Below are 26,034 nucleotides of genomic sequence, written 5' to 3' on the forward strand. Positions count from 1 at the left end.
ATGTGTCAGTTTAGTGCAGTGTCCGAATTTGAAAAGAAAACGATTGCATCATTTCTCTTTCTATACATTGAATTCCATTGGCTTCCATTCTTTCAGCATGAAGATCGTGGATTTGATGTTTCTCCATGAAGTAGTTTTTTGCCAGCTCTGTACTGTTTACATGAAAACTTTTTTCCCTGTCTCAGCTGGCTGGGCCAAAAAATGTAAGCGTTTAAACAAAAGAAAATAAAAAACATTTTTCACTGGATAGAGTTGGGAGAGGGAGTTTCAGTGTAACCCTTTGCTTCTCTCTAAATTGAATAATTAAAAAGCGAGTTTGTCTTCTTAAAAGTTGCATCAAAATATAATGTTTTACTGTTTTAAACCAGGTGTCCTCTGCTTTACCTTTTGTTCTCTGGAGATATACCATTTTGTTGTATTGACTCACTTATTTGTTGCTTAACACTGGATTTTTTTGAGTCCTTCAAAGTCCTTCAAAGCTAATACCTGCACTGGACTGTTGTCTTTATTTTACCATTAACTGTGATGATCTTTAGGGTAAGGAATTGACTATGTCAGGAATTCATGATGACTACCTTGCAAAGGTTATTTATAACCAGACTGAACACTAGTATGGGCTCCAAAAGAGGTGAGCGTGGTTGCTTAACTGTTTAGTTTTGGGTTTAATGCTATTCATCCTTACTGAGTTGAAATTCATCTTATACATATTACTGACACACATAGCTTTTTGTATTTTTTTTAAATTCTGTAGAATTCTTCGGAGTAGGGAAAATCTTAGGAGGCATCATTTAAAGATGTAATAATTCCCTTATCCTGAGCCTCCTTCCTGAATTTACACTTTGTTTACTAATTTGAATCTTTGCTTCATTAAGCCCATTTCTAAAAGAGCAGAACTCTGCATGAGATCCAGACTTAGTGTTACACCTGTGTGCATTTCTGTTACTCACATTTCATCCAGATGCTTCCTTCATGCTAGGGAAATACAAAGGAATCTATTGTTGAGAGACTTTGTAGGCTCCATATGCGCTAATAAAGGTTTTGAGAGGTTTGGAAAATATAATGCAGTGTTTGGGGTTTAAGATTCAGGAATCTGAATTGCATTAAAACACTTCCTAGCCATACTTGTTTAAGTTTCTTTTCATAACTTCTGATGCTGGTAGTCCACAAGAATAATTCCTGCTGTTCAGCTGGAGTGGGATTTTAAGATTAATTTAGGACAAAGATGAGTATGGGGAGAGAGAAATTACAGTAATATTTATTTTACTGCCTTTTTAAAATGGATTTAGCACAATTTCCACTGAGATACAAGCTATTTACAAAACAGTTGCTAAATAAATCTCCCAGTGAGACATGGATGAAACTCTATAGTGCTAATGTTTCCATTCACATCAATGAGATGTATGGTGTGCTGGCCATCTGTTATATAAACCTGAATAGGATCCGAAATCCTTACACCAAAGACCAGATTTTTTTATGCCATTGCTTTTATGGAGGTGTGCCATAAAAGTGGCCATGTGCTGGCAACCTGTGCAACTGGACCCCTTTAAATCTGTGTAAAAGTGATGACATTTCAAGCACCTCAGCATCTCTTAAAATTAAAACAACTAATTGCATTAAAGTCTGTGTGTTGAAGAGATTATACTCTTGCTTAGAGTTTGTTTTTCCCCCCTTCCCATCTGCAATATCCCTGATGGGGTCCACAGCTGTGAGAGCAACAGTGTGCACGACAGACTGCCTCACAATTGGCAAGCCAACTGGAAGGAACACCGAGACCCACAAGGATTGCTGGACCCGGAGGGCTTTCAGCTTGTGAGAACAATGAGCTAATTAAAGTCTAAATAAACGGAATGTCCTTCTAGCTGAAGTAAAGATAAATAAATAAATGCCTTCGTGTTGCTCCAGAGGACTGAATAAAACAAAAAATATTTGTGTCGTGTTTACCTAGTAACGTCTCTTTAATTGTGAAAGGGGGTCCGTCAGCAGACTTGGTGAATATATGCAAATGTACAGTTCCTGATTTCTTTTTAATCTGTTGTTTTAATAGGAGGGGTTCAGCAAAGGTGATGAAAAGTGTTTTCTTCATATTTTTCAATTTGTTTAAACATTTTAAAGTTTAAATTTTTAAAAATCTCAGTATGTATTTTTAGCAAATGTCTTCTTAGCTACTGCTTCCTTGTCACTGGTGAGCTCTGCTTCTCATGCTGGTGCTTCACATGCAGATCTCACTAAAGGGGCTGTATGCTTTGTTTGCAGACCTATGGTACAGTATATGCTACTAATGCATCGCTTTGGTTCTTCTTCAGTTATGAGTATCATCTTAGTCTTCCCATCCTTATGTCGTGTCAATAAGAAAAGAAATAGGGGCACTTAAAAAATTGATCTCATACTGATGTTTTATTTCATTTAAATTTTCTATGGGCCACTTTTTTTTCAGTTTGGCTGAAAAAAGGCTAAATACATATTTGGGGAGCTGCACCTCAGACATATACTTAGGAGTGAATTTAATTTCAGTAGTGTGTAGGCTATTAAGACTATTTGTATTTAAAGTGAAGCACTTGCTGAAGTGCTTTGCTGAAATGGGCCGTCCTAGGAGTCTAATTTTGGAAGGACTGAGCAATCGCAGTTCTCAGCTAAACCCGTCTTGAGGGTCCATGAGAAATTACGTTCCCAAACAGAAATTTGAGTCTTTCTAGGCACGCATTCTGAGAAGATATGGCCGAGTTAGGTCTCGATTTTCACATCTCCCATTGTCACAAATGAGAAGAATGGGTGCGAGACTCCGTAAAGAGACCATCAGACTGCTAATGAAAGCTGCAGCAGTGTGTAGTTGGCAGTCTCGACATAACATCTGCTGAAAAGTGTAATCTCACTATTTAAAATGCAAAAAAACTGAATAAGGTAGTTATTTGTTAATCTGTTGAAAATCTAACACTAACCTTTTTGTGTTGTACCCCTTAAATGTTGTAAAGATTCATTCCTGATTGTATATGTAACAAATATTAAACATATTTAAATTGTAATTCCTTTAAGAAAATACTGTGGAGTGGGAAAAAAAGTAAGAAATTGGATGCCTGGTCTAGGAAAACAAACAGACGCAGCAGAATGAGTAGAGAAAACATGTTTTTCTGCTTATTTTACAAGCAGGAGTGTAAAGGAAACAATTCTCATTACATGTGTATAAAAATAGGCTTTGAGAGTGACTTCTCCAGGCACGAGAACTCCTAGCATTTTCCCATTACCTTGATCCTCATCTGCTCATTTGTTCAAAAATGAACCAGAGGTAAGTTTTTACTGAGCCGTCCTGCACAGTTTAGCACAGGAACAGCACATACATAAACACATCCTAATCATGAAACAAGGGCAGCAGTGTTTTAGCAAACTGCATAAAATCAGTCAGTGCTCACTTCTGTTGTCAAGAGGCAGCAAAAGTAGTCCAAAAACTGATTAATGCAATTTTTAATTCTGGTCAAAGCTCAGAAGAAATGCTTGGATGGATGAAAAGAATGAGCTGGGGTTGATTAAAAGAAAAAAAAAGGCAAAGAATCTCTCGATAGACAGGATGTGCAAGCTCTCAGGATTATTTAGTGAAAAATAGGCCAAGTTCAGCCTTTGTCTAAATCATCTGACCTCAATCTATTGTGGGAGAAATTAAAAGTTAGTCTGTTCAAATGAACTCAACATACTGGCCAGCTTTTAACTATGCTGACTGCCTTCTCTCTGACTCCGTACTCTGTAAAAATCCCCACTGCTGTATCGTTAGTTATTCTTGCTCCAGTCGTCAGCTGTGCTCTGCAGTGGCAGAGGAGAGAGATCATTCCAAAGAAGCTGCATTAAATTTGTATGGTGGATTGGCACCCTCATTGTGGGCATCTAGATACCTTGCAACACAGATAAGGAACTGACAGCGTTAGTTACGTGCAGTACAGCCTGCAATTTATGTAATATGTAGATTGAAGGAGGTAATTAAATACTGCAGCACTTTGTAACCTTTCAGCATGCGAACTATGTGAACCTGAGAAAGTTTTAGGTTTGGAAATCCTCTGAATACTTCTCACTTATGTTGCAACACGAGGACCTGAGGAAATGCTCAGTTTTGCTGTAAGTTCCTGAAGATATGTTTGTATCACCGTTACGCAGCACAGGATAAAAGTTTTGGGTGAATCCGCTCCCTCTCATGTGTATGTGTAGTTTCATCCCTCTAGATGCATGATGAAGCAGTCTTCCTAAAGTATATGCCTAGAGTCCATATGTAACTGATAGACATTGATAGGTGCTTTGGAAGGCTTCCCTAGTGAGATCCTGTCTGCTATACTGCCGGCATCCAAGCTGGGTGGCTACGAGTCTCCTTCTAGAGACTGTAGAGTTACCATCCTCCCTGCATTAACTGTATAGGCAAACATAGTCACTTGCTGTACAAGTACTTAAATCGGAGGTACAGACCCATGCCTCAAGTGAGCTATACTCAATCAAATGTTTTTCCAAAAAAGCAAATGTTATTCACCCTGACATTTTCTTTTCTCCATACATTACCATAATGATTTCTCCCTTCTAGAACACAACTGGGGAGGATTTCACCAGAGAGAGGTTTGCAAAAGTGAGGAATTCTGCCCGTAACAAAGCCAACTTCAGTCAAAACAGACGTTCGTGCTTCTAGTGCCTGCTGGGTTAACGGTGTTGCTGAGAAAACTGTCTCCTGCCTGCAGAGGGCATACAGCTCCTCAGTTTTCCCTGCCAAAATGTGTGTGGAATAGGGAGAAACTAATGGACCGTACATAACAGCATTGCTGCACATTGCTGCACATGATGGATCAGGGATATCTCACTTTACACGGGGGTATCAAAAGTGTAATTTCAGTGGAAAAATTGGACTCTTCCCAAGCATCCACATATCCCTCCACCAAAGTAAATTGATACTTTACACAGGGAACACTGAAGGCTCTCTGGGATGTGTGTCCAGCAGGAACATGCTGTGGGTACTCATGCTCCTTAAAAATCATCTGTTTTCATTTGTGTCTCTCCATTTCCAGAGCTCCCAACACAGTGGCTCCTCTACCTCATTAGCATCCACCAAAGTTTGCAGCTCTATGGATGAAAATGATGGACCTGCAGAAGGTAACATTTGAAGGCTGACATTTCAAAGCAGTCAATGTAGTGATAACAGCAGCTGTGTAGGAAATGAGTCATTCTTCCTGCCGGAGAAGGTGGGAGCATTGCGGGCTGGATGACTCCCCGTGAGGAGGCTCGTCAGTCTTAACAAACCAGTTAGGTTCACTCCGGATCAGATTTGATCTGGACATCCTTATTGAGAGGTGTTTTTGTTGCAGGATACTCCAGATACTAGTTCTGCAGGTGACACAGTGCTGGCTGCATATTAATTCACTAATTTTTTGTCTTGTCTGGCGTGGTACTAAAGAACATGCTGCAATCCTGGGTCTTTACTCGGAAATGATTAGTCTTACCCTGTACGAAGGCTTTGAGCAAGTTGGCTAAGGGATAGTGTCTGCTCCAGTACTACTGGTTCACATGCACAAATACGTAAATGTGTGTGTATGCTCGCATCTGACCGTAACTCTTCATGCTGCCTGTGAATTCAGGCAAACCCCAGCCTCCTTGTATCATAACATTCATTTTTAATACTAGACTGGAACAAAGGACAGATAAAGATAGAGTTAAAAGTGCTGTCTTAAAGAGTGTAAATTCAAGTCACATTTTTGAGAGGCATTTTTTTTTACATTACGATATTTATAAAGTAGTTTGTATCAGCTGCAGTTTACAGTCAGCTTTTAGAGGCATGTTAGGTATTTGTAACACGCTATTTCAAATACATTTAAAAATAATGGTACATGAATGAGTATTAAAACACATGAAACTACAAACTTTTCTTCTGCTTAGACACTGTGTAATGCAATTTTACCTAAACATCTGGTGCCCAGGTTGCATGCGAGGTAGTATTATTGAAAACATTTGTTTAAAAACTAAATATTTAATATTGGGGGAGGGGGAGAACTAGCACTTAGCACATGAGGAGTTTTATGGATGTCTCAGTTTACAGGATGTAATAAAATAAGTGCTTGAGTGTTGGACTTCTTTGGTACATATATTTAATCATGCTGTGTCAAGGAGTTCCAACCCTTTTGGAGGCTGGTCTGTGCTTGTGCAGATCACAGAGGCCTTTTCATAATTAAAAAAATACAATTTTGGTTTTGTCCTGGGGGCATATTGCAATGGGAATGGTAAACTATGTAACACTCGAATAGTGGTATGTTTGAGCCCCAGAAGTCTTATTTTTCATTATTGTATCTGTGTGAAACCTGTTGAGTATATACAATGTCAGCAGCATGGTTTCACTGTACAGTAAGTGAGATACTGACTCTGAATGGTTTCCAGGCTCCTAAACCATAGACTTAAGATGCATGTTATGTGCAACATCTGTGTTTCCTTCACTAACAATAAAAATGTACTAATGATTCTTTCAGAAGTGTTGGAGGAAGGTTTCCAGGTTCCCGCATCGATAGCAGAGCGATATAAAGTTGGAAGGACTATAGGAGATGGAAATTTTGCTATTGTGAAGGAGTGTATAGAAAGGTGAGGAGGATAATATACTTATTACTGTAAAAATAATCATTAATGTCATGCTTTTTCTAGATCATGTCTTTTTTGTAGAATATAGGGCATATAAGAATGTAATGTCTCAATGCCAGATAGAAAAACTAGACTAATGCCCTCTCATATGAAAAAAAGAGTAAGTCCAAGGGACAATCTATGAATTTAATTCTTTGTAGGTTTTATATGCTTTTTTCCTGTGGCACTCTGCATGATTTTACCAGTTCTTTTTGTTAAATCTTTCTTGTTGCACTGAAATATCATCTTTTCTTACAGTATATTCCTGCAACTCTCCCTTTACGTTAGACTGATGAAACATTTCACATGTAGGAGCATTCTGTAAAGCTGTCAGGAAGTTTTGTGTATGTGGTGTAGTGGTGGTGGTCAGCACAAGGAGCTGACTTTGGATCCATCTATTCTGCCATCTGACACTGAGGAGTAACCTCTTCCATGTTTATCTTTAATTAAATGGGCATCTATCTCCTGCTTGCCTGCTTTATGCCATTGTATGAGCTCCATCCAACTTCAGGAGCCTGCACTGCAGACATCAAAATCCAACTTCTTCTGTGCCCTTTACTGCTAAGAGGTGAGAACAGTCACCCTTAAAGACTGATTGTAGACATCCACTCCAGGTTAGAGAAGCCACAAGTCACCTCAAATGTCGGTGTTGCTGCAAGTGTCCAGGTTGACTAGCTCAGGTGTCGGTTTCTAAATCTGGTCAGGCAGGTCATGAACCAGGTTTGAACTGGCTTTACCCAATGTTAAGAGTGTAAAAAATAGGAAACAAAGACAGAAATGCTCTGAGCAGAACTGCAGGTGCCTTTTGGTGGTATTGTTAAAAATAGGAGAATATGGGGTAAAAAAGACAGAAGGTACCTGTATGTGAAATGATTGTAAGATTGCTCATGTTAGATAGTAGCAGTTCAGAGAAATCAAAAAACTGCCAGAGCTAGAGATGTCCAAAAGAAAGAACAACAGAGATGTCAAGGTCTGATAACGAAATTCCATGAGCAAAGTTTTATATCCCCTATTACCATATCCTAGAGAGGGGACTCTTGCAGAAGACTGTAATCTCACCTTTGGGCTCAAAGAACTTTTGCTCTTTAGCCTGTAAGAATGTGATATTAACCCTAGAGAGTAAGTCAAGATTAGATCTCATGGCAGATGATGATAAATTAGCTTGGCTGGTTTTAAACTAGAGTCTCTTTGGAAAAAGGCAGGTCCCGCTCTGCAACTGAAAGAGTCTGGCAGGTTGGAGACCATGAAGACAGCTGTGGGGGAAAGGGGGAAGAGTGGATTTTGTATCAACTGACAGTGTGCTTGTGGGACTTGGCCAAAGCTCTTGTGAGGCCTTTAGAGCTCTGTCAGAGCGAGTTCATGGTGGAGCTGGTCATCCGAAAGGCGATAGCTGTTCAGATCAAACCCCAGGGTCTGAACACTAAACTGGGGAATATGGAAACCTAAAGGAAGCAAAGCAAAACAATATGAAAACAGGAAAGCACTGTAAAACCCTATGGAGGGGGCATGACTGATGAAAAACATGGGTGAAAACATATAATTAAGACAAGAGAAAAAGGCAAACTAAATGTAAAGTGAGTAGTGACTGAGAGAAACAGGTTACAAGGCAAAATAAAAAAGGTTGAGGTTTTGATACACTGTCATTCAGCTGAAAATGCCAGTTGTGCTGAGAGACAGTTCAAATGTGCTAGTGTGCATTTTACAACTTTCTCAAGCTGAGAAAAAAGACATGAACAAAATTAAATATAGGTCCCACCACACCTAAAAATAATACTGATTACAGTATCCTTGAGAGCTTAAATGAAAACTGTTTCCTGTCCTCTTGTCTGTCCTCCTGGTCCCAGAAGTATCCGATAACACGATGTGTCTAGTGAATAGCACAATTACTCAGGTATTCCCAGATACATACTTTTATGGTCTCTGAGCTGTACCATTCCATAGATTCCATTTCTATCAGAGAGTTACTACTTTGGGAGAGCTAGAAAATTAAAATTATTTCTGTTAGTTTCCACTTCTAAAGGAGTATACCCTTGCCATCACAAGTGTGGAAGGAGAAATTAAAGGCTCAGAGGTAAATTAAAGCCAGTACATGTAAAACCCCTTCAAAAACATTCTTCACAGTCTTTCTAAGCAGAAAACACCTCACTTCAAAGTCTGATATGTCCATCATTTGCAGAGCCAGAATTGATGGGGTGATACTTGGGACAGAGGACTTTTCCACTTTCTTCTGACGTACAATTCTCGTGTGCATTAGACTTCAAAGAAATAGCACCATGAGGTGTTAAGCAAGTAGGAATGCATCTTGTTATACATCTTCACTGATCACATGGATACTTCTTTTCCATACCTGTGGAGACCAGCCTGTGTGCACTGGGTAGCCACTCTGACACTTCAGATGCGTTCACAGGCATTTTCCTCTGACAGCAAACAATCTAAACAGAAACCAAAAACCATCTTCAAAATTTTCACATGGGGACTTCTAAATCCCATTCTGTGCGTCTGTGAATGCACACACATGCACGCGCGCACACACACACACACAAACATTTAATGCACACACAAAAATAATGAAGATAGATTTTTGTCTCCAGTGCAATGGAAATCTCCGTGAACTTTGCAAAAGGTTAAAACAGCCAGGGAGCATGGCACGGAGCCCTGTTATGAACTAGAGGTCTAACTCCGTGCCCTGCATTAGTGCTGTGGGTCCAGACTTTTATCCAGCCATAACGTGTTTCCTACTTCGTGTGGCACCTTTTTATTGTTTGGATTGAATGATAGGTGAGAGGTGATATGCCCATTTCACTGTGAGTTTCTGGCATGGCTGTGCATATTTTTTGGCGGGCGTGTAAGTTGCAGTGCTGCTGACAGCCTGCGGTTGTGCAGCTTTTTAGGGGAAAGGATTTGCATTATCTTAGCTTTAATTTTCTTTTTACCAAAACAAAGAGCAGTCAGAGTTGTCATCTGCTCGTTACATATCTGCTCCATCGTATGCGCAATTTGTCCTGTGGTGTTTTTATATGTGTTCATTTTTAACTTTCAGATACTTCCAAATTCTGACATTTCCTCACTAGCTCAGATTTCCTAGTGTTTTGGAGTACATGGAGTCTCCCATGGCCAACAAAAACCATCAATTTCCTTTCTCATGACAGAAAGGAAGCATTCCTAGGGCAACCAAGCAGCTTGAAAGAGATTCCTATTGAAAGAGGGCATATTTTGTCTGAGTTTGAATCCCAGATATCTTAATTTCTAGTATTCCTTCTCCTACCTCCTCCTTCCGTTCCCCAAATATAGTATCCGTATCTCTGCCTGTCCCCTCACTGAGCTGGGACTGTAACCACCAAACAGCAGTACCGGGAAGGGGCACCCCACATGGAGTGCAGCCCATTTCTGGGGGCTGTAGCATTAAACCCCTTTGTGGGGGAGTACAGATATGAGTTTTTAATATTTCTTTGCTTAAGTCTTGAACAGCCATGCTGTGCTTTTTTCCCAAGTCATAAACGTCATCATCCAGTGTCATTTCTTTGCACAGTCTTTTAACTGATATCTTAATACAGACTGTCTTTGCTCCCTGCTGACCTGGGAGCTCAAACAGAATTAATATTTGGCGGTTTTTTTTTCTTTTTACTGAAGTCCCCATTTTCCCTTAAATTAATACCTAGTGGTACGTCATTGCCAGAGGAGGTCTCCATGCTTAAATATGGCAATGAGAATGCCCAGTGGTTTTCCTAATGCAGTGCTTTCAGTTTATGACTCACTTTGCATGTCCTGCTTCACAGACTGTGTACACTTTTAGGCATGTTCATTTCTCTATTATAACTTATTATATATCAATTAAATGTATCAGTTTAACCATGTTTTGCTAAATGAAGAATGAGAAAAAATCACCCCATATGCTTGAGAGGTTATTTTTTTCTTTATTTTTTTAAGCAAACATATGCCTAAGGGCAATGTATTAGACTTTTTAAAACTCTTTAGATTTTTATTACAAAATGAAAGTGTTTCAGTAAAAGCTTTTTCTTATATTATCCATTCTTCATTTGACCTTATAGTGAAACTAGAGCTTGTGAACAGAGCTTCTTGGTATCCTTACAGCCACCTTTTGGTTTTGTAACTTGGTTAAGAAATAGAAGTTCATATTGTGAACTTTTTTACAAGCTGTTTTCTATATTAGCATTCTATATAATACATATCTATGTATGCGGTAATGATAGATATTATATGGTTTCAAAAAAAAAACAAAACTAAAAGGAAATGTGTTCTCATACTGAACTAAGTCACTATAATTTCTTACTGTCTCCAGAACCTTTCATATTCTGTCCCATAAATATCATATTTAACTCTGCTAGGTATCATGTACTTACTGAATACATAAAACATTATTCCAAGGACTGACTTTTTTATCTTAGTAGTTGTGAGATAAAACAAATGACTCTTCATTTTATGTAAAAAAAAGGTATTTTCCATGGCTGGTATGTTTTTGTTTAATAGAAAACAAAATTTTTTGGTTTTGAGGAGATTTGGATCTGTAAATACTATATAATATTTTTACATAAAACTGCAGAAGAAATAACAAATACTACTACAAAATGAAAAAATCAAGTGGTTTTGTTTCAAAAACATTGAAATGTCTTCATTTTTTTAAAAAAAATGCTTAATGCTTTTTTCTTGGGCACACGTATTCAATAAATTTGGCTCAGGTTCACAATTCCAGACAGATCCAGGCTTCATTTCTTGACAAAACAAATACTTGAATAGAATTCTTGCCCAGACCTACCGTGCTCAAATGACAAATATAAACTTGACTGAGAAAAATATTGAATATGATTGAATGTACAATTTTTTTCTTTTCTCTTTCCTCAGATCAACTGGTAGAGAATATGCTCTGAAAATAATCAAAAAAAGTAAATGTAGAGGAAAAGTAAGTACAAAAAAATCAAGTGAGACCAAAAGATTTTTTTTTCAAGAAACATTTTGTGAGAGAGCACTTTGGGAAGCTGTTGGTATTTGCCTTCTTCCTGGCAAGTGTTATCTTTTTGGCTGAAGCTTTTGCCTGCCATCTGGAGACCCTTGGAGTATCCATATAAAAGGCTGCAATGTGCCTTTCTAGATGCATGTGTTGATTCTCCAGTTGGTTGGTTGTGGGTGGGTACGCTCACTCCCCTTGCTCTTTACCCCTGTAATTATGTCTTCTAGCTTTCATAATCCCAGATGTTATAGAAAACAGAAAAAAAAATACTGATAATTATAACAACACCGGTCACTATGTCTACACAGTATGTGAGGCTAATCAAATTGATGTCAGTTTTATAGTAAGTGAATTTCTGTTAGCTTTTGAAATCTATAACAAAAGGTTCTCTGAGAAGATGCTATCAAATTTTTAAATGGAAATATTCTGCATTGGAGAAAGAATTATAGAAGCTACCATATTTAACTTTTCTCTGCATCACAAACATGTCTTTTTCTCCATTTCTTTTTCTGTATTCTACTCTCTGTTCTTCTTTCAGTTATCACACTGATGTTTTTTCTAGATATGTTCCTTCCATATTGCTGGAGGCAACATCTCTTACCTTTTTAAAAAATCCTGAAGAATCCATGCAGGTCCCAATTCTCTCTGCATTTTCCACTGTACAATGGAGGTGAAAGTTTTTCCCACCAACCCGTAGTTATTAAAGATTTCTTTTCTGTGGCAGGAACACATGATCCAGAACGAGGTATCTATTTTAAGACGAGTGAAGCATCCCAATATTGTACTTCTGATTGAGGAGATGGACATGCCAACTGAGTTGTATCTTGTCATGGAACTTGTAAAGGTGAGTATTTTGGAGACAAGCTGCTTATTAAGAATTGTTTCAACCATATTGAGAAATTTCATTGGTACTAAAGCTTACTAAAAATCATGGAATCACAGAATAATTTGGAATGGAAGGGGTCTCTGAAGATAGTCTTGTCGAGCACCCTACTGAAAGATGTGTAACCCAGTGTCAGATTTTTTTTTGTAGCTTTGAAATATTTCAAATATTTGTCTAAATTTCTATAAGCCACATTCAGAAGTGCTCTGTGGACAGTACTTTGGAGATCACCAGTTTCATTTGCTCCCCCAAAAGAAGTCTTTTAAAAAGTTTTATCTTAAAGAAATGCATCTGCCTTGAGGTGAATTGAAAATACACCCAGTCTGAATAGCTGTAAATACCAGCCTTCAAAATTCAATATTCCTTGATAAAATAGAGTTTAATTAAATTTTATTTATTTATGTTAAATTTAAACCTGTCTTTTTTCTCTACTGATTTATATTAACACATTGTCAGGCTTGCCTCCTCAATAATAATCTAAATTTAAGCTGGAGGAGAGGGGAATTGAAAGAGAAAAAACTGCTATTTAAAGCATGATTCTATTCTGAAAAGTAAGTTTGAGAATGCAGTATTTTATATTTGGGACCGTATTTATTTCTTCATGGTAACTTCCAGATCTCATGCATTTATTTCACTCACTGGTGGAATTATATATTCAAACTGGATTATGAAACTTAGACCAGGTCATCCCTTGCCCCAATACTGTCAACAGTGCAGTGCAAAAAGTATGAATTTAGATCTCGGTTCTGGTACTAATACAAAAGTATGCCACTGTGCATAAAAGGTGGTAAAAATACATTTGTGTAAATTGCACAAATTAGGACAGAAAACCACTGAGAACATCTTGTCCTCTGTACTTACATTAACAAAATGCACCTGTTTTTCACATTCACTAACAGGATTAGCGATTCTCTTTCCTTTCTCAGCTATTCTGTGGGAAGGAAATCTTTCCAGCAGCCACCTCCATTTCTGTATCATCTTGATCAGCACATTCTCCTGGGGCAGCCTATCATGCCTACGCCTGGGAAATCCACAGTTTTAAGTGTTTAAGGACAAAGATTACAATAAAGCTGTGCAGCAGCAGCATTTGTGTGCAGACCTGTTGTATGTGCACGCTCAACACTTGTGAGCATGTCTGGCAGTCTGAACCCTGGCAGCCAGATCGTTTCCACTTACCTTAAATTAAGTGTGGTCACCTTCGGTAGACATCCTCTGTGTCTGTGGTTATAAACAGGCACCACCAGAGGTCGTAAGAGAAAGCAATTTTGGCAAGCAGGATTGTTATCATCTGCTTTGCTCTGGTTGTAGGTGGAGATTAGGGGATGCTTTTAATGTAGGCACCTCATTGAGATGTTAGATAGGATGATCCCAGGTCCAAGTGTTTCTTAAAGAACTTCTCAGTCTCTGGGCTGGAATACAAGAGCAAGGAGAATGAAAAGTTTTTTGTTTTGTTCCATTATTCCCCGTGCTCTGTGACAGCAGCGGTGACAGAAGCCGTATTCCCAGTGCAGAGCTGGGAGGCTGTCAAGTGTGGCCTGTGGGTGGATGGCCACAGATTTTCCCTGTCCTTGTGGCAGGTTGGGACAACCTTGTTATCCATAAGAAGCTCAGGCCATGCCCCACAGCTTAGGAGATGGCAACATTGTCCTCTTAGGTTTGAGCTTGCCAGATGCCTTACTTGGCTTGAGTGGTGCTATGGAGTTTATGGTCCCACTAACCCTACTGTCCACCACCTCCAAGCTCTGAGGAAGCACACTGGGACATGCTGGTGGCAAGGAGCTGGCAGGGTACCCAGCATCCCCATTTTGTCTCTGATGAAGAGGTTAAATTCTAAGAAAAAAGCAAAATACTTGCACTCTTCCATGCCGTGAATCCCTCTGTGTAACCAGTCCCAGAAGAATTTCCCCATCTTCTTCATAGTCACAGCCCCTTCTCACACTCAGGAGTGCAATATGAAATTTGCAGTGCAATACAAAATTTGCAGGAGTGCAATATGAAATTTGCAATATGAAATTTGCAGCTTCAGATCGGATGCCATTAGCCATCTAACACTATTTTAATCATAATTACTGCTCTTTTCTGTGATAAGTGAGCTCATTCTGAGATCCATGCTACTGTAGGTTTTTCCCAGTGTCCATGAGAGCTTGTTCAAAGCTTGTTCAATACTCTTGCACAGCGTTGTAATCTAATGTAGCCACAGCTTCAGCCTGCATTGACAAATCCTTCATCTTGGCCCCGTGAGGTGTGCTAAGAAGTAAAAGCTGTGCCTTGTCTAACATGCCAAGACATAAGCACATAGCTGGGTTTATGGGTGCAACCTGCTGTGCTATTCATGCTTGAAAAATGTTCAAACTGTAGTCTCCAGTGGGTTTTTAATCAAAGTCCTACTCAGCTAAATAAGAGAGGAGGGGGCCGACAACTCTTACAAAATAACTAGCCTAAAAAATGTATATAAAGAAAACCATCCATTATATTAACTTTCTGGAAAAATCTGTTTTCTTGCACTCCTTCTTCTTTCCTCTTCAGGATTGCGGCACATACTAAGATATTTATGCTTTTAGTTATGCTATAGAAGGGCTTTATAGACATCTCTAGTTCAGATATCCTAGAGAGCACTGTTTTAATGTTCCTTACTTTTATGTGGAATAATAGAAGAAATTTAGAAGAAATATCCTGATCCTGGGAAGTTAACTTTGTTTCTTTGAAGCAAACCTCTATTCCTTAATATTTAATGGGAAAAAAAGCCTTGTTATACTCTATGGGCACCAGGGAAAGTATTTCTGGAAAGACATTAATTGTTGATTCACCAATTGCTGGCTGTTACCATTTCATAGCGTGCACTGTTAGAATTGATTAACCATCTGTTATTGACTGACTTTTGAAGACCTGACTTTAAATCAAACTCACAGACAGGAAAGAAATTCAAGGAGAAAAGGCTTGATACTGCAGAGCACGGTTTCAGTTAATACCACCCTGCATTAATTGGCAGTAACATGTTTGACATAAGTGGCTGCTGCAAATACTGCCCTCACCTCGTGGCAGATAGGCCATTCATGGCTTTGTAAAGTGTAAGAAAAAGCACTTCATAAATACAAATATAAACACATTGCAAGTGGTGCTTGTAAAAGGAAGCAAGGACCTGGTTTCTGGCACGTTGCCTTTTAACACAGCGAAACAAAATTGTTATTCAAACCTAACAGGGGTTTGGCCAATTTAACAAGCAAGATTTATTGCAGAGTTTCCTTTACTGCTCCAGGATATGATTTCACTTTTGCAGAAGAAAAGAGAGATTATATCAGTTACATAACAAGGTAATAAATAAATAATTGGTTACTGTACTTCCAAGTATACTTCCTCATGCACACAGATGATAAAAACTGCATTCAGATGTTACTGGTCCCATTTCACTCCAGAACAGGGGATTTAAGACTGAAATGTCATCCTGAACTCACCCCTTGTGCCTGAATAAATGATAGTGACCTGCTGTGTGAATCGGCTAAGCAGAACCTTGCAGGTTAAAGTGCTCTTCAGGGAAAGGGAAGTCTGAAAACAATTCTGCCTGATATAGCTGTCAGCTCTGTTAACTCTTTGCAGGATATCACCTCTCTTTTAACTGCAGAGAATCCCACAGACTAAATATATGCTCTCTTTTCTCACTAGGCTACCTGGTAAGAAACTTTACCGAGTAAAGTAGGCTGCTTTACTGGAGAAAATGATTCTGCTTCAGGTTGGCTTGACTGTCTGTTAATGTGCTCTGCAGCCTCTATATTTTTCTAAGTTTAGGTTTCTCTTGCGCATGAACATTTTTTCTTTTTCTTCTGACTTTAGGCTGAAATTTTCCCTTCTGTTTTTAAGGTTCAGCTTCTTTCCTTCTTGCCCCTCACATCTCAGCTTCGGCTGATTTCTTTGTTTGGAGGGAGATCTTTTGCTGATGTTATTGGCACTTCTCCTGAGCATCTGGAACATATTAGATAAGACCAAAGATCTGTCTAATCCACTACCTCATGTTAAAAAGCCGCTGGTACAGGGGCTTCACAGAAAGGAGCTTAGGGAAGATAGATTATTTGTCCCACATATTTTGCCACATGCTGATATCTAATACGTAGGGATCAGCTAATGCCATGAAGAACATGGTATTGTACTTCTGCCAAATATTTGGCCTTTCTCTCTAATCCTCTGTCTGGTTTAGTTTGGCCTTTTCTTCCTCCTTTTCCTTGACACTATGTATCTTGATGTATCTTGATCAGTCACCAAGAGGTTTTGATGTGGTCCAGATTTGACAATGGTTGGCTTTGGTTTCCAAAGCTGAGGTTTTGCATCTACCGTGGGAATAAACCTGCCCTGGCAGACTTCAGCTGCACCTCAACAATGCAAAATTTTTAATAGTTTGTTTGGGTTTTTTTAACAAGTAATGTCTGTTTTCTCAGGTTTGAGTCTTTGGTGGTTGTCTTCCTACCTCTTTCTCTGTAGCCATGATTCCTGGAAAAATTCTTTTTTTTGATTCTTCCCCCTCCTCCTTTCTCTTAGTGAAAACAGTGTTTACTCTGGAGCTGAGCCTTAAAAAACTCCACCAAATAACTTGAGGCTGTTGATAAAGTCATGAGTTGGCAAAGCTGGGACTCCTCTGTTGCCTTCAGAAAATACCTACTTTGTCTTTAAAATACAGTCTCCTGTGATATATTTTTTTCCTTGATGTTTTGACTGCAGCAGGGATTTTTTGCATTGTTTTTGCAGAATTATCATTTCCCTCCTCTTTTTTTTTTTTTCTGTTTGTCTGTTTCCTTCATGGTGCTGCTTTGATTTTGGCCGAAGGCCCAATACCTCTGAGTAGTATCTCTCAAAAGATGTTTGGTTTTTTCCTCCACTCTGTCAAGCTTCCTCTTTAATCTCTTCTTTAAACTTACTTTTTGGTCTTTCTCCAAGCACTTACATGTTCTTCTTCCCCCTTGCCAGCTCAACTCGGGAAATACAGTCCAAATGTCATGGCTGCCTCAGATCCCTGTGAAGATCATTGCAACTTCAAGGACTTCCACTTAATTTTCCTTCTTTTCTTTCTTCTTTCTTTCTCCTTTTCTTGTTTTTATTTCACTGGCAGTAGCTTTTAGCTGAATTAGACAGCACGATGAGCTGGAAGTGGGACAAGCTGCCATCTGTGTTTGTAGCTGTGATGAAATACTAATGTTAATTCTTAAGTGTCTTCCAGTATGATTGTCTGACATATATGCTAGGAAGTTCTTTGGTATTAGCTGCAAGAAAAGCATCACACTACCGAAAACTTCACATCATGTGTAGAGAAAGTCATTTCTAAAATCCATGTTTTCAAAGTTTTATGAGACTTTTAAAATACACCAGGACTGATGTCAGGTAGTTGGTTTGAGTTTTACTCAAAAAGTCTTCATTTTTCTGGAGTTCAGTCAGACTTGGGGCAAAAATTTGATGTCAGTCTGTTTGTGATTATAACAGAGTGGCACGGGTTGGTACGTGGCATCGTGACAGGCGAGTATGTAGGCATGCCAGAAATTTTCATCAGAGGCTCTGAACACACAGGTTGGCAAGTGCTGGACATGTTACAAAAGCAGCAGCAGGTGGGAATGGTCTGCAGTGGAGATTCTGGCCTCTTGGCTGACCAACCAAACCATGACAAATGGTTCTGAATTACTGATATGTTCAGCTGCCATTATGGGGGATGTCATCACAGTACCCAAAGTTTATAGCTGCAAGGAAACTGTACTGCTCCTCCCTCTTCCTCCTCCTCTATGAATGATGTTCCTTGATCTTCCTTAAATTTTTCAGTCATTTCACAAGCAGTGTTGCTTATATGCCATGGTCGTTTTGCTCCAGGGAGGAGATCTTTTTGATGCTATTACTTCCACCAACAAATATACAGAGCGGGATGCCAGCGGGATGCTTTACAATCTGGCCAGTGCCATCAAATATCTTCACAGTCTGAACATTGTCCACAGGGATATCAAGCCGGAGAATCTACTGGTAAGTGAAAATTCAGCTTTCAGTGTTGTTGATAACTTGGGAGTGTGTGAGAGAAGGTCTGCACTTCTCCCTCCCTCCACACACACCCCAAGTTTATTTCAGTCTTTTAAGTCATTGGTCTTTAATTTTAACCTTAGCACTGTAAAGCTCTCCTAAGAATAACAGCTATCACAAAAAGTGCAGTAACATCAGCTGGTACATCTAGATTGTTACCCAGGACACAGCAAGAGTTGTTCCAGTGATCACTGGAAGTGACCTTTCAGTGAGCTGCAGTATAATTTCAAGCTTCTCATAAATACAAAGGTCTTCTGTCCTCAGTAGACCATTCTGTACTTCTGCAGCTGCCTCAGTAATTAGCCCCAGTTCGGTTTTACAAACATGGTGGGTATAAATGTTGTGCCTTAATCATGTAGTACCTCAGGGCAGGACCAGGAAGAGACTTTAGAGTCCTTCCTTTCCCTGCTGCATCTCCCAAATAATCCCATAGCACTTTTTATTAATACACTTTACTAAATAGCCTGAATCTTCCTTTTCCTGACTGAATCTGTGTGAGCCCTGTCCACTGAAGACAATGAAAAACATACCCTGACAATTAGTCCTTCTGAGGATTTTGCACTCTGGAATGCAGCAATTGTGTTCTCCAACTGACTTAGTTTTATTTCTTCTGAGAAATTAATCTCTCCTGATTATTTCACCGTTCTCTGAGTTTTCCTGAATCTGCTGACATGTTCCAGTATCAAGATGTGCCAATTCTCCATATATTCCTCAACCATAAAACAATATTTAAGATATCTAGAATATCAGTTCTCTCAGCTATGTGCTCTCTGCCATGACTTAGTGCATTTAGTCCTGCTTGACACTGAAGAGTGTCCCATAAAACATGGGAAATTGACTCAAGTAGATCTTACTGAACTTCCAGGGAGTGGGATTTTTACAGTTGGGGTTCTTCTAGTGGCAGGTGCCTTTATAGTTCTGGGTGAGGAAGTAGCCTGCCCTTGTTTTCCAGAAACTGCTGAAAACATGTTGGGTACAAGTTTCACGAAACACTAACAATTGATACTCCTTTTGCAGCCCTTGTGCTGGTGTTCATAAGTGACTGCATGCAGAAGTTATAGGAATCACATGCCAAGGTTCATTAATGCTGTGACTTGGAGTGTGCAGGAGGGTCTTGGTCTGGGGAGAGGCTTGCCCTGCTGGTGTTTTGGCATGTATCTAAGTGCCTAAAGTCTGACAGCAGTAGAGTGAAGCTTTTGGGGGAAGAAAGAAAGGTAAGCAAGAGGTGGGAGCAACAGAGAGAGGATTAAATTTGCCTGTGACCACATTTTTTGCATTGTAGCTGAATTGTTTCTGAGTGATTTTTTCCAGTGTTGTGCATATGTAAAGGTCCTATCTTGATATTGATACTGAGCAGTGAGGGTGCAGCACTTAATCTCTTGCAGCATCCTAACTCTCAAAAGTTAGCATTTGATTCGCAAATTGTATTAATTCTCTAAGGTTTATCAGGTCCTTGAAAGAAATGAACGCTGGTTTAGAAAAGTGCTTTTGAACCAGCCTTACCTGAGTTCTGACCCTGTCTCTGACATTGGCTGTCTGGGGCCTTAGTGTGTCTTGACCTTTCTACTTTTATCTTCTTATCTGTCAAATGGGATGGGTAGTTCCTTGTATCACAATATTGCAATTAGGGTTATTTTCCTGGCATTTACAAAACACTTGCAAAATGCTATATGGGCCTTAGCCTTTCTGTTGCTAAAGACCTTCTACTTGCCTTCTGTAGCATGCCTTTTGCTTGTGGCTCTGTAACCCTTCACCTAAGTGGTCACGGCAGTTTTTTTCCCTTGTTGTTCTTGTGCTGTTGCTTTCACACCATTACTGTCACAGTCTTGCGCCAGCAAACCCCAGTAGAGTTGTTACCGCAGGTTCTCCTCGCCACCGGTGTGACAATCAGCCCTTCCTTGCCCCTCCCCACCCTGCCTTTTCCTGCCCATGGGCTGTAGCTTCAGGTTTAGGGGAGCCTATACTAACCAGGGCGGGAGGGCAGCATCTGCCCGAATCAATACATGCCCCAAGGCTAACAGCCCCATTAGCAGGAAAAAACAACAGGGAGGATGAGCGAGGCCTGACAAAAGCTATAGAGTTACTACAAGAAAAATATGGAGGGGTGAAGGGGAACATGCTGCTCTGGAGAGGGCGCCCAGAGGAGGATGCTCATCTGGAGCCTCCTTATTGCATCTCTTCCCAGCTCCTGGGAGAGCTTTCCCTTTCACCTCCCTCTTTATCTCCTTTGGTTTTTCCTTTTCCCCAAAAGTATCTTTCACTCTTAGAGCTGATGTGTGCCATCAGCTATAGACTCTGCTGATAAATCTTTGTGTGTGTGAACCTGTCTCAACGTCCTATGTGCAACACCAGTTATTTCTATAAGTGCTTAAATATTCCTTGTTATACTCAAGGCATGCAAAGCCCACCCAACAGTCAACTGTCCGGGAGTTTAGGGTATGCTGAAAACCTGTGATTTTTTAGTGTTTTTTTTGTTCTCTAGAGAGTGTCTTCCATGTTTTAATTGGAACATTTTTCATAATTGCTGCTATTTAGCACGTTTATTTTGTCAAGTCATGGGATGTCTTTATAGCCATATAATAAACCCTAGAGAACAACTTCTCTGACTGTTGCCATCTGCACTGATCACAAGAGCAGCTTAGAAAATACTGACAGTCTTTATAGTAATAGGATACATATGGTGGCACACAATTATGTGTGGCTGCATTCAATTAGTGTTGTACAATTACACAGTTTTATCGCTTAGTTAAAACAGTGAAAGCACTACATAGTAGGTAATTTGCACTAATCCCCATTTCTTTAATTGCCCTTCAGTATTTAAATGCAGTGGAACATATATAGCGTTTGTTCTGAATAACATGAGCATTAAATTATCTTTCACATTCCTTGACTGGCAAGTAACATACCACAGCTTCACATTGGGCTCCTTTTTATATGGAGTTATAACAGGGTGGGGAAAAGTTACTTTCTTCAGTTTTACAAGTCAACTGAAGTCGTTTTCCAAGGAAAGTAATTCCTGGAAACAGATGGGGCAAAATACTAGAAAATGCACAGTGCCAAACCTTCTGCATTGGTAAATATTGCCAAACAAGCCTTCTCCATAATTAATTTCCAGGATATATGAGTCATACAAGGTGTGGTCTGTTGAAGGAGGGAATTTATGAACGTTCACTAGGTTAACACAACTCAGAGAGGGCTTTGTAAAAGATAACCGCATGAAATAGAATATGAGATGCTAATTAGACTGCATTCAGCTCTTGATGTCTAAGTGCACACTTTACATTTTTCAGCAAGTGAATATTTAAAGCTCGAGTCTCTAGCCTTTAATTAAAACTGTTGTTGAAATTAGATTTATTACTGCCATTTCAGAGAGCACTTTCTTTAGTTTCAGGAACCAGATGTATTTAACAATCTGTGTTTTTAATAAAACCATAATTGCTTTTTTTCCAGTGCATTTCTATAAGCCTATCTTTTTTTCTGGCTTAGCAGCAGAGAAATGTGAATCCATATCAACTAGCTGGTCCTCTTAAAGATCCAGTTGTATTATTAAAAATAACATAAGGGAAGGAGAAGAATTTTGTGTATTCTGAATGGCTGCTTGTGGCTATATCACCTGGTAGCAGGGGTTCAGGACAGAGAGGGGTTTTCTCTCTAGACATTACTAACATTAACAAAGGAGAAACTTGGGGGGGGCTGTATAATATAACTAATAATTATGAGCTATAGCGGACCTGTAGCAAACAGTGGCAAGAGACTTAAAGATTTCATTTTTGTGCCAAGTGAACTGTCAAGGGTCCATTGTAGAATTTATTGCATTTTTGTAAGAAAAAAACCTAGGATTTTCCTCTGCAAACAGTTGTAGATAAATGTGATTTGTGGTGTAGGAGTAACTGGTCAAGATGGGTATTAAGGATGATTTTGATTTTGATTGTGAAGTATGATACCTTCTATTTTTGCACAGCGTTACTGCTAATTGTTGTCAGGATACCAGTGTTGGTGAGCCAGGCTGCATGGAGCTTTGATTTGGGTTGCAAAATGATAATGTGATGCATATATACTTTAAGAAGACATCCTGTAGACTGTTTCCATTTTTTAAGGTGCTGTTATGGTAAACAGCATTAAACTGCATCATAAACAATTTCAAAATCGGAAGCAAGAACCCAAACCAGCAGCTGGATTAAAGAAAGACTCACAGTCTAGTGTTTAATTTAGTCTTTTTATTTTAAGCATTTTTTTGTACATTTTCAGTGTTTGCAGGTTTGGAGTTGTGCTTTTGCATTAGCCAGCTTTTAAAATTGTGTATTTTTAACTGATGTTTCTAACTTTTTTCATATAACTATATCCTAACCTCCCTTTGCACCCATAAAACCCCATGAAAGATCATGTTGCTGCTGTGAAGACCATGTGTTAAGACAGGATCTTCATGTATGCTTATTAACAGCCCTACCTCTGTCCATTGATAATGATGGTAACGTGCCATTAAGACACTGATTGGTGTTTAACAGTCATCCAAGGATCCAGTGTTTCTAGCTGAAATAGTCCAGCCAAGTTTACATCTTGTGACTTCAATACGCAGAGAAGAATCTGTTGCTGCTATTAGTGCAGTCATTGTTGTATTATCTAAGAAGTTGGAATTCCTGTGCAAGCCTTTAAGCTCCGTGCAGGTAAAATGAATAAACTCAAAAACCCTGCACTGTGAATTGGCTGTCGGTGGGGAGTTAAACTAGGAACATCGGTGCTGGAAGGTCAGACCTTTGCTTCTGGGCTTTAGCTTGTAACAAGTAGTATGTCCTTTTTTGGCCAGGTAGCGAGGTAAGTCTTTCCCAAACACTCTGAGTGCATTGAGTGGAAGTTGTCCAAATTGTCTGTGAATTTTCAAAGCATGCAGAGAAATACGTTGTAGGTAAGGAGGAGAAAAAAGACTGTAAATTAGAAGGAACATTTCAGGGAGTTAGTAAATGATATAGTAGTTACCTTGATAGTACTGTGTTAAATCTTTGAATTTTCCTCCTGATTTAGGTTTATGAACACCAAGATGGAAGCAAGTCCCTGAAGCTAGGAGACTTTGGCCTAGCAACAATTGTGGATGGACCTCTATATACTGTTTGTGGGACTCCAACATATGTAGCTCCAGAAATCATTGCTGAAACTGGGTAAATCACTTCTAGTGGTGATTCATTGATGCATACAGTGAAGCATGTTCTTGTCAATATGCCAGATAGGAGTTCTTGCAATTAAGATTTTTATGCTGCCTTTGCTTGGGTATGACACAGAATCATAGCTCATAGAACAGTTTAGTTGGAAGGGACCTCTGGAGGCTATCTTGTCCAGACCAGCTCAGAGCAGGGCCAACTTTGGAGTTATATTAGGTTCCTCTGCCAGTTGTTGGCCTTAAACTTCTCAGCTTAACACTGAGTTACTAACTAGCCATTTGCAGATACAATAAAAGTAATCTTAAGCTGTCCCCAGAGACTGCTTAACTACCATTCACTTTTTCATTATCACGCACTGTCCTCTCCTGATTTGTTCCACAGAGTAAATGCCTGCTGGCTTGAGCAGCCTGTGTCACCTTTGCAGGCTTCATGTTGGTAGGCATCACTGTCTAACTCAAGAATACAGCGCAACATCTTCTGTGCACTCCTACACTCTGATCTGATGCGGTTTTAAGATGTATATGTAAACAAGATTTGGAAGTGGAATTAGGATAGGTAGATAGGACATAGAGAAAGTTCAGATGACAATATATAAGAAGTTATTAATAATTCTGAAAATGTTTCCTCTATTCTTGTACTGTAGTTCATAGGAGTCAGATGTCTCTAACCATGTCTCTCACACTTCTAGATATGGCTTGAAGGTGGACATCTGGGCAGCGGGTGTGATTACTTACATCCTGCTCTGTGGTTTCCCTCCGTTCCGTGGGTATGGACTGATCTATTCAACCATCTTTGTTCTGTGAATTGGTCCCTGTGCTGCTTTTGCATTAAGCCCAGAGATTCCCACTGGAAAAAGTTCTCTGCTTTTAGGGTTTGTTTTTTCCCATGCTCTGCATAATGATTTACACAAACCCCATAAATGTCTGTGATTTTACTGTAAAATTTCTGTCTCATGTTTGTTTATTTTAGTTTAAACTTCATTGCATTATAAAACAAGAGCCTCCATCACGGGTTATGGGTGCCTTTGCCTGATGTTTAAAATACACAGTGAAATAAGCATCTTCTTTCATGGACCAAATGCAACATATTTTGTGGTCGGTAAAAGGTAATTAAAGTGTAAGCCACTTAATAAGGACATGCCAGATCTTTTCTCCCCCTCAAAGCAATTGCAAAGTCGTTGACAATCCTAAAGAGAAGCAGGTTACCTCAGAAAGAATGTACCAAATGCACTTTCTTTTATGATCTCACCATTCACGCCCATGGTTGCATGCCTGGGGGGGAATCAACAGCTTCCAAAAGCATACTAAGGGATCGCTAATTAAAAGCAATTTCAAGAAGCCTATTGAAACCAGCTCTGGAAATAATTTCTTTGTGGGTTTTGTTGTTGTTTTTGTTTGCTTTTTACTTTACAGGAGCGGAGATGACCAAGAAGTGCTTTTTGATCAGATTTTGATGGGACAGGTGGATTTTCCATCTCCATATTGGGACAACGTTTCTGACTCTGCAAAGGTAGGTTTATATAGTTGATGATACTTTATTCTCCAATATTATTCCCAGTGCCAGTATCTAATGAATGTTGTTCTTTCACAGTGCTGTATTTGACATGTTTCATACACCTCCTGCTACACCTATCAATTCCTCTGGGTCACCGAGTATGTTGTCATTTTATCCCTGTCCGTCTGTTAGACTCCAGGCAGTTCTGAAATGGACCGCATCTCTATATGTTGTCTTACACAACAGAGACACCAGCAGCCCTTACTGATCAAGAAAAAATTTAAGTAACTTTGCTTGACCTACACTTCTTAGCTTGAAACCCTCCTGGGACTGTGCTTTGTATGTAGTTGTGATACGGAACAGGTACCAACCTGGAGCCTTTGAATATTATATAATAATATTATAGGGAGGCTGTTTTCCCCTTATTAATCCTATTAGATGATATGTCTGTTTCTTTCTGTCAAAGAGCCAGGCCTCTCATTGCCTGTGACTCCTTATTGTTGTCAGCGTGGTACGAAATACAGACTTCTTCTGTCCACCAGTTCATGGGCCGTAGCCTCCTGGCACGTGACACGAGAGGTAGAGCTTGAGGTGTGCTAAGGCAGATACAACACTTTTCAGACACAGATCCCGACAGAGCTCATTATACTTGCAGATCAGATCAAGTTTTCTAACTCTCATTAGTGCACTGGAGCAACAGCTTATCTCACAGACTTTCTAGGGATCTGGCATTCATGATAGTCGTGTGTATAAATATATATGGAGAAAGAGATAATACACATGTGTATGTAAAAGAAAAAAGCCAGAAACATAAAACTATGCATATGGTCATTCTGTAGATAAGTGCTTAATTTCTGCCAGTTTACTTCTGTAGT

At 39.4% G+C, this 26,034-nt stretch overlaps 1 protein-coding gene across 2 annotated transcripts in view; it reads left to right on the plus strand.

The window, feature by feature from the left end:
• The window catches only part of DCLK1 (doublecortin like kinase 1), a 254,179-nt gene that overhangs the window by 199,776 nt on the left and 28,369 nt on the right, over positions 1-26,034 (plus strand). For both annotated transcript variants that reach the window (XM_087757349.1, XM_087757347.1), the window contains exons 7-14: positions 5,028-5,112; positions 6,477-6,585; positions 11,482-11,539; positions 12,312-12,431; positions 18,312-18,458; positions 23,532-23,665; positions 24,354-24,431; positions 25,078-25,174. In XM_087757349.1, coding sequence (XP_087613475.1) covers positions 5,028-5,112; positions 6,477-6,585; positions 11,482-11,539; positions 12,312-12,431; positions 18,312-18,458; positions 23,532-23,665; positions 24,354-24,431; positions 25,078-25,174 — 828 coding nt within the window. The remainder of the gene's footprint in view (positions 1-5,027; positions 5,113-6,476; positions 6,586-11,481; positions 11,540-12,311; positions 12,432-18,311; positions 18,459-23,531; positions 23,666-24,353; positions 24,432-25,077; positions 25,175-26,034) is intronic.

The sequence above is a fragment of the Nipponia nippon genome, unplaced genomic scaffold, assembly GCF_047370975.1.
Source record: "Nipponia nippon isolate SJK-2023a ecotype South Korea unplaced genomic scaffold, ASM4737097v1 scaffold_2, whole genome shotgun sequence".
NCBI classification, from domain to species: domain Eukaryota; kingdom Metazoa; phylum Chordata; class Aves; order Pelecaniformes; family Threskiornithidae; genus Nipponia; species Nipponia nippon.